Source organism: Larimichthys crocea, chromosome I, assembly GCF_000972845.2.
Source record: "Larimichthys crocea isolate SSNF chromosome I, L_crocea_2.0, whole genome shotgun sequence".
NCBI classification, from domain to species: domain Eukaryota; kingdom Metazoa; phylum Chordata; class Actinopteri; family Sciaenidae; genus Larimichthys; species Larimichthys crocea.
Window position 1 is genome coordinate 36,674,374 of NC_040011.1, and position 14,212 is coordinate 36,688,585.

Below are 14,212 nucleotides of genomic sequence, written 5' to 3' on the forward strand. Positions count from 1 at the left end.
TGAAGCCGAGACACTGGAGCTAGTATGGCCCCGGACCAGCACTCTGTGATTAGCTCATGGTTTTCCTCTCATTGCTTCAGTCACTTGGCTCATGTAACATTGACGTGAGCATGTGATTGACAGGAAGAAAACTTTCAGCTATCTTGGAGATTTACGTCAGCCAGGCAACCTGCAGCCATTCTGCTGCTGTATCTGGTGTCCTAATGTTAACCCTGTGTGTGTGTGTGTGTGTGTGTGTGTGAGTGAGTGAGAGCTCTTGCAGTGTGTGGTTTAACTTAAAACTACGGATGTCTGTGTTCTAGCAATCAAAATAATCATCAGTTCCCCGCATAGGTTTTCTGGCCCGAACGTCCACGGCCATGCATGTGCCAGTAAGAGTTCACATTTTGAATGATATCGTGTGTGTGTAGTGTGCACACACCTGCGTGTTTGACAGTGTGTCGATGGCGTTTCACATTAATGTGAGTCAATCTGGCGGCTGAGCTCACTGTCATTAATCAGCGGGCGGCAGGGAAGTCTGTAAGTTTTTCCCTTTAACCTACTTTCAACTGCAAAGACGGACAGACAGACAGACAGACAGACAGACAGACAGACAGACAGACAGACAGACAGACAGATAGATAGATAGATAGATAGATAGATAGATAGATAGATAGATAGATAGATAGATAGATAGATAGATAGATGAGGACTGAGTAACTGTTTTGGAGAGGAAGGAAGAAATCAAGAAACAGATGGGCAGAGGGTGTAATTGTTTACTTGATTGTTTATGACTGCAAGACATAAAGCCCAAATTGTTACCTGATCCACATTTAACCCACTTCTTCTTCTTCTTCTTCTTCTTCTTCTTCTTCTTCTTCTTCTTCCTCTGTCTGCTTCTCTGCTTCGTCTCCCCTCATTCCTGGAAGGTTCACAGACGAGCCAGCGACGTGGCTGCAGTTGTCCAATTGCAGAGATGCCTTTTTGGATCTGGCTGATGTTAGCCAAGTCAAGTTGATAGCAGGTATAAAGACTAGGTCTGCCCAAACCACAATGTGTGCGCGTGACTGAGATTGTTCGATTAAATATAGTTTGATTGCTTCGTTGCGTCATAGTCGTGCATAATAACCAGGAAAGTTCTTCTCTCATGCACACGCACAAATCGGGCCTACACACAACCTCGTTTAGTCTGAGCTTTGACATGTTGATAAGCCAGTGGCGGCCAGTAATACAAACCTCCCTGGTTGTCCATGTGTGTACCAGCTGTGGGAACTGGTGACCACACATCTCCGACACACACACACACACACATATACACACCCTGACCTGAGGAAAAGGGGTTCCTCCTCGGCTGACATCACAGCTGGATCACAGAAGAACTATTTCTTTGGTGCTGTGGGGGGAAAAATGATGGTAACCATTTAAAATCCTTTGATTCTCAGCAATGTCCAATCAGTAAATTAACTGCAGGAATAAAAGCCCGCGCTTCTGTCCAGACGTATGCTGTCCAGGTTGCATGCGTAAGCTCTAGGCTATGCCTCATTTTACTGCCATTATTCAGCAACCTACACCTCTTATGTCAGTCAGAGCGCACTGAAGAACAGGAGTAAGAAAATACACAATGCTGAGTGGTGTATGTTAAGAGAGGCCAATGTGGTGTTGATTACCTTGTCAGCAATGAGGTTGCTGAGTTTACACAGCCACTGAAAGACTAGAGAGAGAGAGAGAGAGAGAGAGAGGGAGAGAAGAGAGGGACAGTGGAGGAGAGGAGTGAGGCTGTTAACTGCCTTTCCATACAAGGAGAGGTAGGGGGAGAAAAGAGGAGGTGGGGGAGGAGAAAGCGAGAGGCAGCAGCAAGGGAGAGAGAGAGAGAGAGAGAGAGAGAGAGAGAGAGAGAGAGAGAGAGGAGGGAGGAGGAGAGAAATTTGGAGAGAGAGATAAAGACAGGGGGATAAAGGCTGATAAGGCTGCAGCAGTTAGCGGGTTACAGTGGAGCTGTATCATCTCTGAGATCCCAACTGTGTGATTGTGCTGCAGCTGTCACTGACTGACTGATCCAACACAGGTAGGACGCACACTGAGCACAGCGAGACTCCATTCATTCTCCACAAACACACTTTTTTTTTTCTTTCTTTCTAGCCAAATGAGATCCAGACAGTTTGTTTCTTTACCTTAAAAAAAAAAGTAACATTTTTATGTAAATGCATGAAGAAATGTTCAAATTTCTTACTTAAGTAAAAACAGCTAATCCGTTACAATAAATGTCATACATTCAATTTGTCGCTTGAGAAAAAGTATGTTGTTATTTAATTGTATTGTAGAATTGTTGGCAGTTAAGTAAACGTAAAATATCCAAATGTTACAGCTACTAATTATGCAGATTTTCAGTTATATTTTTACACTACGTGAATTATGTTATTGGATTTTTAGGACTGATTTATTAGTTCAAGGAGAAGCTGCTGCATTAAACATTAAGATTCTCGTACATTTTTTTTTAGCAGTTTAATGTCTAACAATGCATAATCTTACAAAATATGCTTTTATGTGTAGAGTCCTATTCTGCAAAGTAACTAGCATTTAAAACGGATGTTGGTGGAGCAGAAGAATAAAGTAAAACACACAAAACTCTACCTCAAAAAATATAATGTCTTTCACTTTACACCACTGTTTGTTCTCGTGCATGCATGGTGTGCGCGTTTTTGTTGTTTTGTTATATAATGAGTTTTCTTCTCTAAACACAAATCTATTGCTTCACACAACTTCATCAACTTCATCATGCTGACATACACATATTTGTACATTTGCATCAGTAGTTGCTTCACTGGTGCAATTTATGTACAATATACAGATAAACACAGACACTCTCACTGGTCTTTTCCTACTGAAAATGTGGCTTTACTTAAGTACTAAAGGCAAACCAAAATCTGCATGCCCTCCTCACTTTTCTCTCTCTCTCTGAGCTCTTACCAACGCTGTCATGATTTCACCTCCGCCTACATGAAAAACAAGTCAAGTTTCTGACCTCCTGCTGTGAAATCATGACTGGCCAAGTGTGTTAATCTGTCTGTGTTTCTGTGCATGTGCATTAAGATGACATAGCACAAATACGTGTAAATTATGCAGGCGTGTGTAAGAATTCAAGACATAGTGATGCTTTTCTCAGTGCAAACCCCTGGATCCACCGCTGCCCTGAAACAAAAGGTTTTGGAGAGAAACCTTGGGAAAAGAGAAAATTACCTCCCTGCCATCCCCTTGTTAAAAATGAACATACCGCCCGCCGTGTGCACAAATCTGTGCTTGCGCATGCATACCTGCGTGCCTGTGTATATGAGCTGAGCTGGATGTGTGTATTATCTCTGCATGAGTCTGCTGTAATTACACGGTGAAGGTGCCCATGGGGCGGCAGCCACTACATTTGGCTCAGCGCCACATCCCCCTCATTTTATTGTTGCTTGTGCTTGACAGAAAAACTGCTGTGTGCGTCTGTCCATGTTGACTGATGAGAGCAGAGTGTGAGCGCATATGTGTGTGTGTGTGTGAGAGAGTGTGCAAACTTTATGTCGACTGAAAATAAGTGTGTGCCTCATGTATGCATCAATAAATACCATACAGACTATTTTTATGACTGTGTGTGTTTTCAGAAGCAGTAGCAGACATCAGCTGATAGCAAGCCTATATGTGTGTGTGTTGAAGTTCAGTGTGTCAGTGTGGGAATTCAAGAAATGTCTCGTTAGTGTGTTATAGTGTCAGTGTGACAAGTTCAGAGGGAACGTTGAAGGCTCTACTAGACCAAAGTCTGATTAATAGAAACAGAAATCACATGACAGCAGTCTTCCTTCATGGTAAGAAACAAATCATTTCGGAGGAAGAGATCATGTTCAGTGTCTGCGCCATCGCTTGCTCTGAATTTCCAGTTAAAAATATTGATCTTCCTTGTCTGGCATGTGTGTGTAAAAAAAAAGACAGAAAAACAGGTAACTCTTTGCAACAGCCTGTGACGAGACTGACCTCCTTTTTCTATACTAAAGACAGGACAGTAGCAGTTAAGATCACATACTGATGTGAATAACCTCCGGCTCCAGGTGGTGAACTTCCATTAACCCGAGCACAGAGAGCTCAGTCACAAGCATTTAAAAAAAAAAACCCTGCTTATTATCGGTAAGCATTACGGCATTTTTCCAAAAGAAAGTCACTTTTTGGAAGTAGCTGCGTGCTTAAGCATCTCAACCTGGAGCTTTATCTGACCCCCGCAGAGCAAAAAAGTTTCAGCCAGTGAGATGATCAAATGACTGAGCAGTGAGATCAAAGCTGGACTCGGTGTGTCTCCATAGTCGAGGTATTTTTATGGCTGGCTGTTAAACTGTGCAAGTGGTTAATATACATATAATGGAGACAGGGAATTGATAAAACACTCAGTGACATATAGGGCTGCGGTCAGAAAAGTGTCAGAGTTGGAGTTTTGCAGCTATATTGGCACAGTAATACTATCTCACCTCTGGAAATAGACTTCAGGGACAATGTGCAGCAGGACATGAGTGTTATGTGCGATGGTGTGTGTGTGTGTGTGTGTTTCCCAAATTGAACTGTCTGCATTCTGCAGCTGCTTGAAGGTTTAGTTATAGTAGTAACCCGTAGAAACGCCACACAAGGTTTCGGCCACAAAACATCATTCTTCCGTTGTGTAACACACAACAGAACATCTCAATCAGTTAAATCTAAGTTAAAACATCTGCCACTTAAGTAGGAAAAATCACATTTCTTTTGCAGTGTAAAATCACTGGCATCTTAATGATAATATAACCCCAGTGCCATGCTTCTTTTGAATATTTTAAAAACCCTCAACTTGAATTAAGCCTTAAAAACTTAAATCTGGAGTTAGTTGAGATATTGTGCACATGTTATTTTGTCGGTTTTGGCTCTTGCCACCATTAGAAGAGGGAAGGGTTGTAGATTGGGTGAGAATATGAATGTAGAAGGTGGAAAGACGAGATAAAAGTCTGCGGATGCAGAGAGAAGACAAATAGCACGGCTTTGATTAATTCCCTGGAGTGTAGTAAAGAAAATCCACCTACCGACAGCATTCAACTCTTCATCTTAGCACAGTGAAATGTAAGAGTGTAATTTGTTTTGTGCAATTATCATGCACGTGCCCTCCCTCCACTCTCTTGCCTGTGTTCATAGTCTGACTCAGCAGCTAGTGGTTAGTGGATGGTCAGTCAGTGAGGTCAGTAGAGCAGCAGAGCAGACAGGATTTGCATCTGTCCTCAGAGATGTCATCTGTGTTGTTTTATTTTAGACCAGCTTCTGTGGCAGACATTACCGTGACAGCGATGAATGTTAACCGTTTTGCAGTGTAGCCACAGATTGGCTACGGACCAACACACACTCGGCCCAGCCCAAAGGCTGCGGGGGTCAGTGGGTTCAATAAGCTTTGTTCTTTGATAAAATGTATGTGTTGTGATATGAGGGCAGGGAAGTGGAAATTTCCCAGCTTGTACTGATTTTCCAGAATTGTCTGGGTTTGGTTTCCTAAACGTTCACGTTAAGATCCTTTCATTTGTTTGCTGATGGACAAACATCACATGCCAAAGTACTTCTGCAAGACTTTAAAATGTGCCACATGTTTGAAGGTATTCAAAAGAAAAATAGGAGAAATCATCCTGACTCGTGTTACACGGGTGAGGAATACTAACACAACCATTTTTCATCTCTCCATTTCTTTCAGATGATGTCATCAGAGCACCTGACCTGTGGTTGGCTGCAGCAGCTTCTCGTTGTACTTCTGAAGCTTTGCCTCACTTTTGCAGGGCCTTTGCGACCACTCAATGGGACACAATGCGCAGCCAAGGGTCCTGCTTCCTACATCCTTGTCTTTACAGGTCACTGGAGCCCACAGGCTTTCCCTAAGCAGTATCCACTCTTCCGGCCCCCTGCACAGTGGTCCAAACTCATAGGTGAGAAAGACTGCCAGCGATTGAGAAAGATCAGACACTTCCTATGGAAAAATTGACCCTCTAATACTTGACAATCTATTGAATTCAGACTATTATTTCAGACTTGGAACAGCCACGAGGAGGACTCCAACACATATGCACACAGACACTTACACAACAGAGATGAAAGATGTTAATTAGCAAAGCAGTGAGACGCTGACAGCAATAAGAAAAGAAGTCTAAATGCTACCAGATGGGTTTTTTTTCTTTCTTTCTCTCTCTTTCTAACTTCTGTCCAGCCATATCTTTAATATTTCTCTAGTTCTTCAACTCAGTCCTACTCTCCTTCCCACGTTTCTGCTGGTTTACCACAGTGTTGGCGGTAAACACTGGAGGAGAGGTTTTTTAAGGGCTGGTGAAGGTGGGTGATGATAGTTAGGGGTGTGGTGGGGTCAGACCGCTTACCTCAGAGAAAGAAGGAGAAGATTCAGACCCATCTATTCTCAGAGCCATGGAGCACGGGATGGATGGCAGATGTTTGTACATGTGTGTGCATGTAGAGTATGTGTGTGTGTGTGTGTGTGTGTGTGTGTGTGTGTGTGTGTGTGTGTGTGCATGCATCACTGTCTGTGGCTTTGTCTGGTTTCCAGCTCTCTGACTGGTGCCCTCCTGCCCTGCTGGGTGATGGCCTACTTACTCCATATAGAGACAGGCACCGGAGATTCTGACACACCCATAATGACTTAATGTTTCTGGGCATGGATGAATGGGGAGGTAGGGGGGCAAGAAATGGACTTTGTCACAAGAGAAGAAAAACACAAGGTCCTCAAAGGGCTGACGGTCTACCGGTAGGACAAAAAGAAAGCTGAAAATGAAGTTTGTCACAAAGAAAAGCATAAACCTGTCAAGGGGTTTGGGGGCCTGTGATGGTTTCGTGTTATTGTGGAGACCTGTGGGTTAGGGACCAAGGATTCTGCCAGAGGGAAGAGCGAACGGCGTTAGTCTTGGCCGGAGAAAAAACACAAGCAATTTAGGAAGGGCGGGAAGTGGGCTTTAACGTCTTGGTGGGGCTTAAATGTGATGTGTTATCGAGTTTCACGGTCTTGACGCTTGTGGGAAATTTGTTAGAATGGAAATGCAATTAAGTGCAAAAGTAATGGCAGTTCGGGGAGAAACAAGATAGTGTGTGAAGTGTGCTGGGCAGGTTGTGTGTGTGGCTCAGTGCGGTGTGTGTGCTAATACATGTGTCAAGAGTGTTTAAGTATAAATGCACGGTTGTGTATGTGTGCCTGTACGCGGCTCTGAAAAGTGAGGTAAGGCAGAACCATCAGAGCATTTGTCAGCATGTTTCTGGCTAACCTTACTCTGCCCTTAAAACCACTGGCCCAGTCCAGTGGCTCTGTGGGTTTCAATACGGAGCTCCAGAAGCTGCGGTATAAACCGTTTAACCTAAATAAGTCTCTTGATTCTCAACAGATTGCATAGATAACCAGAACTAAATATGAGAATGTGAAGAAAATGGTTTGGTGTTGGCCCAAAGGGTATGAAAAAGTATCAAAATGCTCCTCCATCTGGTTACTGACTCCGAGATCCTGACCTATCTCCTGGCAGCTTCACTCTCGTCACCTCTGTTGTGGTTTTATCAGTGATAGATGGAGAAAAGACGTAACTATAACCGTAGAATAATGCCAAAGATATGCATGTGGGCAATTCCTTTAGAATTATCTGTTTAATTACAGGAAGTAGGAGGCAGTCATAGAAGCACATACAGGCTCCATGGTGGAAATGATCTCACCGTCTGGCTGAGGCTCTGTGGTGTTTCATTGACATTGATATGCATTCCATTGAATAAGCATCTTACTCCATCTTCTCCTCCTTCTTGTGTTTCTCTTCTCCCTTTAGCGGTCAGCCATAATCAGCATTTTCGGCTGTGGGAGGAGGGCGCTCAAGCCAGTGCAGGGGTGCAGAACTTTGCTGAACTCGGGCTGACGGTGGATCTGATGAAAGAAGCCAAGGAGGCTAGAAAGAGCCGCTCGGTTGGCGCCATGTACCGAACGGCAGGCATCCCTAACGGCATCGGGCACAGCTCCACAGAGTTGCTCATGCAGCCTCGGAACTCATTGGTAGGCACAAATAAAACTTAAGTAGAAGCAATACTCATTCACAAAAGCACAGACATGCTCAGACACAGTAAGTCACACAAATCTCCTGGTGACCCGGGCCTTGGACATAACATCGTCCATCCGCTCTGACCAAACACTTCACCACTTTCTTTCCACTATCCAATCAGACTATGTTTAGCCCGAGTGCTGAAGCCCTGCAGCCACAAACGCCCACATCCATCCTGCGCGGTCTGCACTCTGTCTGCTGCCTGTCCCACTGAACTCTGTGAGCTCGGGGGGGAAGTTTAGGAAAAGGAATAGTTTGACAATTTGGGAAACATGTTTATTTATTTCTTGCTGAGAGTCAAATGAGAAGATTGATACCACTCCCATGTCTGCACAGTTAGTTTAGCTCAGTATGAAGGCTAGAAGCAGGGAAACAGCTAACCTGAGCTGTCCGATGGTAAGAAAATCTACCAGCACTAATTAACTAATTACCATGTTATATCTCAGTTGTACAAAAAACAAAGTGAAATGACATTATGCTGGGTTATGGGGGGTTAAGTGATGGACTATTTCTTGGCTCGCAGTCACTTCTTACTACTTTTTACTTATTGCCTGACATAACTATAACCTCCATAAAATTGTTTATTCATCATCATATTATACAGAATAAGCAATATAATAGATGTAAGATGTTAACTAGTGGGCTTCGTAGCTGCTGATAGGTGTATTTGTTACTTTTGGACACAGCCTGGATAGCTGTTTCCTTCTGTTTCGTATCTCTATGCTAAGATAACCGACTGCTGGATCAGTTAGCTCCATATTATACATCTATGAGAATGGTATTGACCTTTCGAACAAACAAGCAAGTAAGCAAATAATATATTTCCCCAAAGGTCAAACAATTTTTTGTAAAAGTAAGAGAAAAAAGGTTTTAAATCTTATCAAGTCGACTTTATTACATTATTATCTCATGTCTGTAAGTACACTGAGAGAGTTTTTGGTTGCTGTCATCATTCTTCCTCTATAGTGCTGCTGTAGTGATCCCTACCTTGTGTGCAAAACTACTTTCTAACGTACAGCCGGAGATAAAACAAGGCTTCTGCGGTCTTTGCCAATTCAAGTGGATATTTCTCTCTCTGTGTTACCATTAACTTGGATCTACTCCTAATTGGTACTAAAATGACTGTGAAAAATACCATTTCGACTAGACAAACTCACACTGCTAAAACTCCGTATTGCGTGATTACATATTTAAGGTTGATAAATTGACTAATAAATACAAACTGCTGTTGGGCTGCAGGCTCAATGTCGGCCGCTGAAGTACAGGTGCTGCTTAATAGTGAGTGAGTTTGGGTGCAAAAGGTTCTTGGTCTTTTTTTAGGCTTTTGGCTAAATGTGGGCCTAGGGATTAAATAAAGGCGAAGGATTTGTGGTAGGAATGAAGTAAGGCACGGTGGAAAAATGTGTCATACTATTCACACAGTTAAACCTCGAAATAAAGTATTCCTTTATGTGTAAAGCATATGTAGCTGATGAATGACAGGGAAAGAGGTAAAGAGGAAGGGCAGTCATTTACTGGAGTTTTTAGAAAAAGGTGTGTGCCTGCCTGAAAGTCTGGTGACCTACATTTGTTTATTGGTTACTTCTACTGAACCTGAGGACCCTTAAAAATCATAAACAAGCCTGGCGTTGGGCATCTTTGGTAAGTAGTTGTCATGGAGAGCAGCTTAACAGCTTGTGGTCTGTGTGCATGATGTCTGTGGCAGTTTTTAAATGGGTCTGTCTGGTTTTAGTATGACTATTGTGTGTTTGTGTTGAATTTGATGAAGAAAGACAGAATGATGTCAGTCTGTTGACAGCTTAATCTACGTTTCTTTCTCCCACACACTCATATAAAACCTCTTTCCTCTTCCCCACAAACCCAAACAATCATTCGCAATGCCACAAACATCCAAAACACATATGATTCCTATCTCCATATTCATGAGTGGGAGGCTCATGAATTCAAAACAGACGCCATTCACGATCCAACTGGCATTATTCTTAAAGATTCAATATTTCCTACGATCAGTGGCACCACAGAAAATAGGACATCTACCGAGCAATAAGGTGCTTGTGCAACTGGACTGGGATGATTTGTTCTTTCCGGGGCTCGGATTTTCTGTGATGGATGGAAAAAAAGTGAGAGGGGTTCTTGTATATATTGCAAACCATCATGGACTGATCAAGCCAGTGATGAGGGATACCCCGATTAGACATCCTCGCTGAGTGCGCCAATGGATACAGCAGGATGGGACTTCTTGGAAAAACCGCTGTTTGAGAGCAGGATGAAAAGAAAAGGAGAGGAGGGAGGGTTGTCAGCAGAGGAGGGAATAAAGGAAGGAAGGAAGGAAGGAAGGGATCAGTGGAGGATTCTGAAAAGCAACAGAGCTGCTTCTGATTTGGTTTCTCTGTTTCTTGCCGTGCGTCACTGCCGAGAAAACAGACCCCATGTGTCATGCTGACACTACCTGCCTCCTGTCCCGAGTGATCAGCGCTGCCTGGTGCACTGGTTTGATGTCTGTTCCAGCACTCCTCAATTCAGCAGGGCTCTATCTGACTCCAGGCCATCCTTTTCTAGCTGTCCAAATGCTGTCCAAGCCCACCCACTCTACCCTGAGCCTCAGCAGCTTAGCCCAGGTCCTCAAGTATCGGGGGCGCAAGTGAGGAGGCGTTTCCAAATTGTGCTGTTTTCTGGGCGTCTGCCACCTCAGCGTGTGCTGACCCCCAAGGCACTTCCTTTATGAGGTCACTAACTCTCAGGAAACATCCATCACAAAGGAGACACAGTCAAACCCTGCACAGGAAACTGAGTGGGTGCATGCATGCGCACACATGTAGTCCCCAGTCAGTCCCCACATTGAGAAGTTACAAAGGCGATAAATCCTGATATCAACAGCGTTTGTGTGTGTCTTACTGTTTTTCCTTAAACTTAATTTATTCATCCAACATTCAGTATATAAACAGACGAGGGGACTTTTTTCTTTAATATATTCTCCCTAAAGTCCTTGAACAGTGCTACAGTAAGTCTTGTGATTGGAGCCAGAAAAAAAAAAACACAGCTGTGCTTAGATAATCGAGCTCTCTGTGTGCAGTGGGATTTGATTGTAACTTCTGTCTTTGTAGTTTGATTTACAGTTTTGTGAATAAGCCAAGAAAGCTACACCAACTCATCAGCGCAATATCAATATTAATATGCAGCACATACAAAACAACTATCAATGGGAAAAGAACACAACACATGCCTCTTGGGTATATGAAGAAATAAAATCACAATTAAAGGAAGGAACATGCGCACACTGACTTTTACCATGTTCACATCTAACATTTGAGAATGACCTCTGAACACAAAGTACAACTGGGGATTGCAGGTATATCTGGAGTATTCATCTAAATTAATCATTAGCCTGATGACGGTGCTAGATGAAAAGTTAAGTGCAAAAGTCATTTGAAGAAGGACATGATCACATCCATCCATCCTGTTAAATTTAAAGTACTTAACGGTCTTCCTCCTCAGTTTATTTTAGTTAATTGATTCATGAATAACTGATCTTATCCATGGTCTTGAGTATAAAAGAGTATCTGGAAGTATAATTCTTTCTGTCTAATTCTGCTTTTTTTATTGATCTGTTAATACTGCATTCGGAAAACTGTAAACTAGATTTTCCTTTTGGACAGTAAAGTTTGAAGTAAGTTCCGTCTCTCTCTCTCTGATTGGCAGCTGTCCCTGATGGTGAAGATGATCCCCAGCCCCGACTGGTTCGTCGGTGTGGACAGCCTTAACCTCTGCGAAGGCAACCGTTGGAAACAGGGAGTGACCATTGACCTCCAGCCTTATGACGCAGGAACAGACAGTGGATTCACTTTCTCCTCTCCCAACTTCCCCACTAGCCCCGCGGAAAACATCACGAAGGTGGGCTCTTGGCGTGCGATCAAACACACTGACTCATTCATTTAGTCGTTTGTGCGCTCATTGAAAAGACAAAGCAAGGTGGATGGCTAGTCTTATTCTTAAAATAGGTCTGTGCATATGGGGCGTCATTCTTAGCTGTCTCCGCTTAAGTGATTACTTGGAAGCTCTCATGCCTGACCTGAAATGATTTGAGTAAAGACGGGCCTCTCTTACATAATAGACTATCCATCCTTTCTCAGCATGTGTTTCAAAGTGGGCTGGTGCATTTGAACTTTCGTCGAGACTCCTGATGAATTATGCATGTCTATTCTTTGCTGATTTCAGATCACATCTCAGATGCCAAACCATCCAGCCAACTCCTTCTACTACCCACGCTTACAGGAGCTTCCACCTATAGCCAGCATAAGGATCACTCGACAGAGCAGATCACCTGACCGCCAAACCCCAATGTCCAATCATATTCTGCCAAACTCTATCAGTCCCCAACGCTTCTTGGGTAAGACCACAAGATCAGTGGTGCTCAAACGTTTAATCTAGAAGGTTAAAAATGAATGTTCTGTATCACGAGTTATAATATGGCCCTAAAGCCTCACTCAAACAGCATAATATGAGAACATGCTGATGTGTTTGCCACTGACATCTCTTTACTCTCTCTTCAGCGACACCACTAGACTGTGAAGTATCTCTCTGGTCATCCTGGGGTTTGTGTCTGGGTCCCTGCTCCAGAGGTGGTGTCCGTCACCGCACACGTTACATCCTGTTGCGGCCGGCCAATGCTGGCATCCCCTGCCCTGAGCTGGAGGAACAGGCTGAGTGTGTACCACACAGCTGTATGCGACTCCAGTAACCCACAGGGCGAACAAGCACAGATAGTGCCAGTATTTAACACTGGGACTGTTATTACTGCTGGACCGAGAAATGTTGCAGCATCTTGAGCATTTCCTTGATTAATGCAAAGGATCTGTGTGTTTGTCACAGTCAAATTGTGGAAATTTAAGACCGTTAGTGTTAGAGTGCACACTCCTCTGGGTGCTTTTTTTAATGAAGTGAAGTCTAAGTGTAGCAGTCAGAGCGTTGGTTGGTGATTAATGTTTGAGGTAACACTTGAATGTGTTCAGATAAGTGTTCACATGTTGTTGTTTTATGTTAATTAGCGTGGATGCAATATAGAAAAAGAGGAAGGTGCATGACAGATGTGTCTCCTCAAACACTTGTTATGGTTTGTTCCTCGTCAACAACAACATATGCATTTAATCTGGATGCTGCTAGCGGCACACCAGACTAACAAATCGTCAACACACGCACATTTGCGCACACATGTGCGCATAGAATACTGCACACAAAAAGTCCTTGCACATACTGCATACTTTTACAGTCACAGAGGTATTAGTTTACATAAGTAACCTATACATGCTTGGCACATACAGCTCTTTTAAAATAACCTCACACCCCGATTTATAAATATCACCTTTCACAAGAAACATCTAATAGCCGACTTGAGGCTTTCAGCCAGTCTGAAGAAGCTGGCCTATTTTATAATAAGATGCAGGTTTTTTATAGAAATATAAAGAAATATTTGTATTATTATCTCTTTTGATATTTTAAATGTTGAGATTTTGTATATACTGTATGATGTATCTCGTCTTGTATAACTCATGAATAAATATGGAGGTGTGTTTTTCAAATAGAAAGCGTCTTGTGTTACTTTGTTGGAAACGTTTCATTGTGTAAAAGAAATGTTTATATTTAAAACCTTTGTGAGACTAAAGAGCATTCTTGATCTGCACGGTTCCAGTTATACATGATGAAGTCAACTTATTTGCGTACGCCAGAGCATAATTCGCCCACTATTGACACTTCTTTATTTGTGTCCAAAGAACTCATGGCCCAAATGCAAAAATACACAGCCATAAATATCACAGTATGAAAAGGTTACGATGCCTTATATTCACTAAAATAGAGATGACACAGTTCTACATATTCATAGATGAAAAATAGATATAATCCACAACATCTCTGCATCCTAAACTTTACTTTCTATGTGGTGTTTAGATGGTTAATAGATAAATGTAAATAACAGTGCCAGTATTTACTTTGGCAGAACATCCCAAGACTCCATGCTGCACTGCAATGAAGAGTTTGTAGCAGTGTGTCACCCCCTACTGGTCACAATCCTCAACACATAGAATACTCACAGAAATAGAAATAAAATATAAATTTCATTCGCATGTAAACTTAAC

General features: G+C 42.7%; 1 protein-coding gene across 1 annotated transcript; it reads left to right on the forward strand.

Moving 5' to 3' along the window:
* Positions 1 to 1,908: 1,908 nt before the first annotated feature.
* On the forward strand, positions 1,909 to 13,627 carry spon2a (spondin 2a, extracellular matrix protein). Its single transcript, XM_010735600.3, has 6 exons — positions 1,909 to 2,044; positions 5,705 to 5,933; positions 7,815 to 8,035; positions 11,781 to 11,972; positions 12,297 to 12,468; positions 12,632 to 13,627. Exons 2-6 carry the CDS (start codon positions 5,705 to 5,707, stop codon positions 12,817 to 12,819), a joined length of 1,002 nt encoding a protein of 333 aa, XP_010733902.1. The 5' UTR covers positions 1,909 to 2,044; the 3' UTR covers positions 12,820 to 13,627.
* Positions 13,628 to 14,212: the final 585 nt, after the last annotated feature.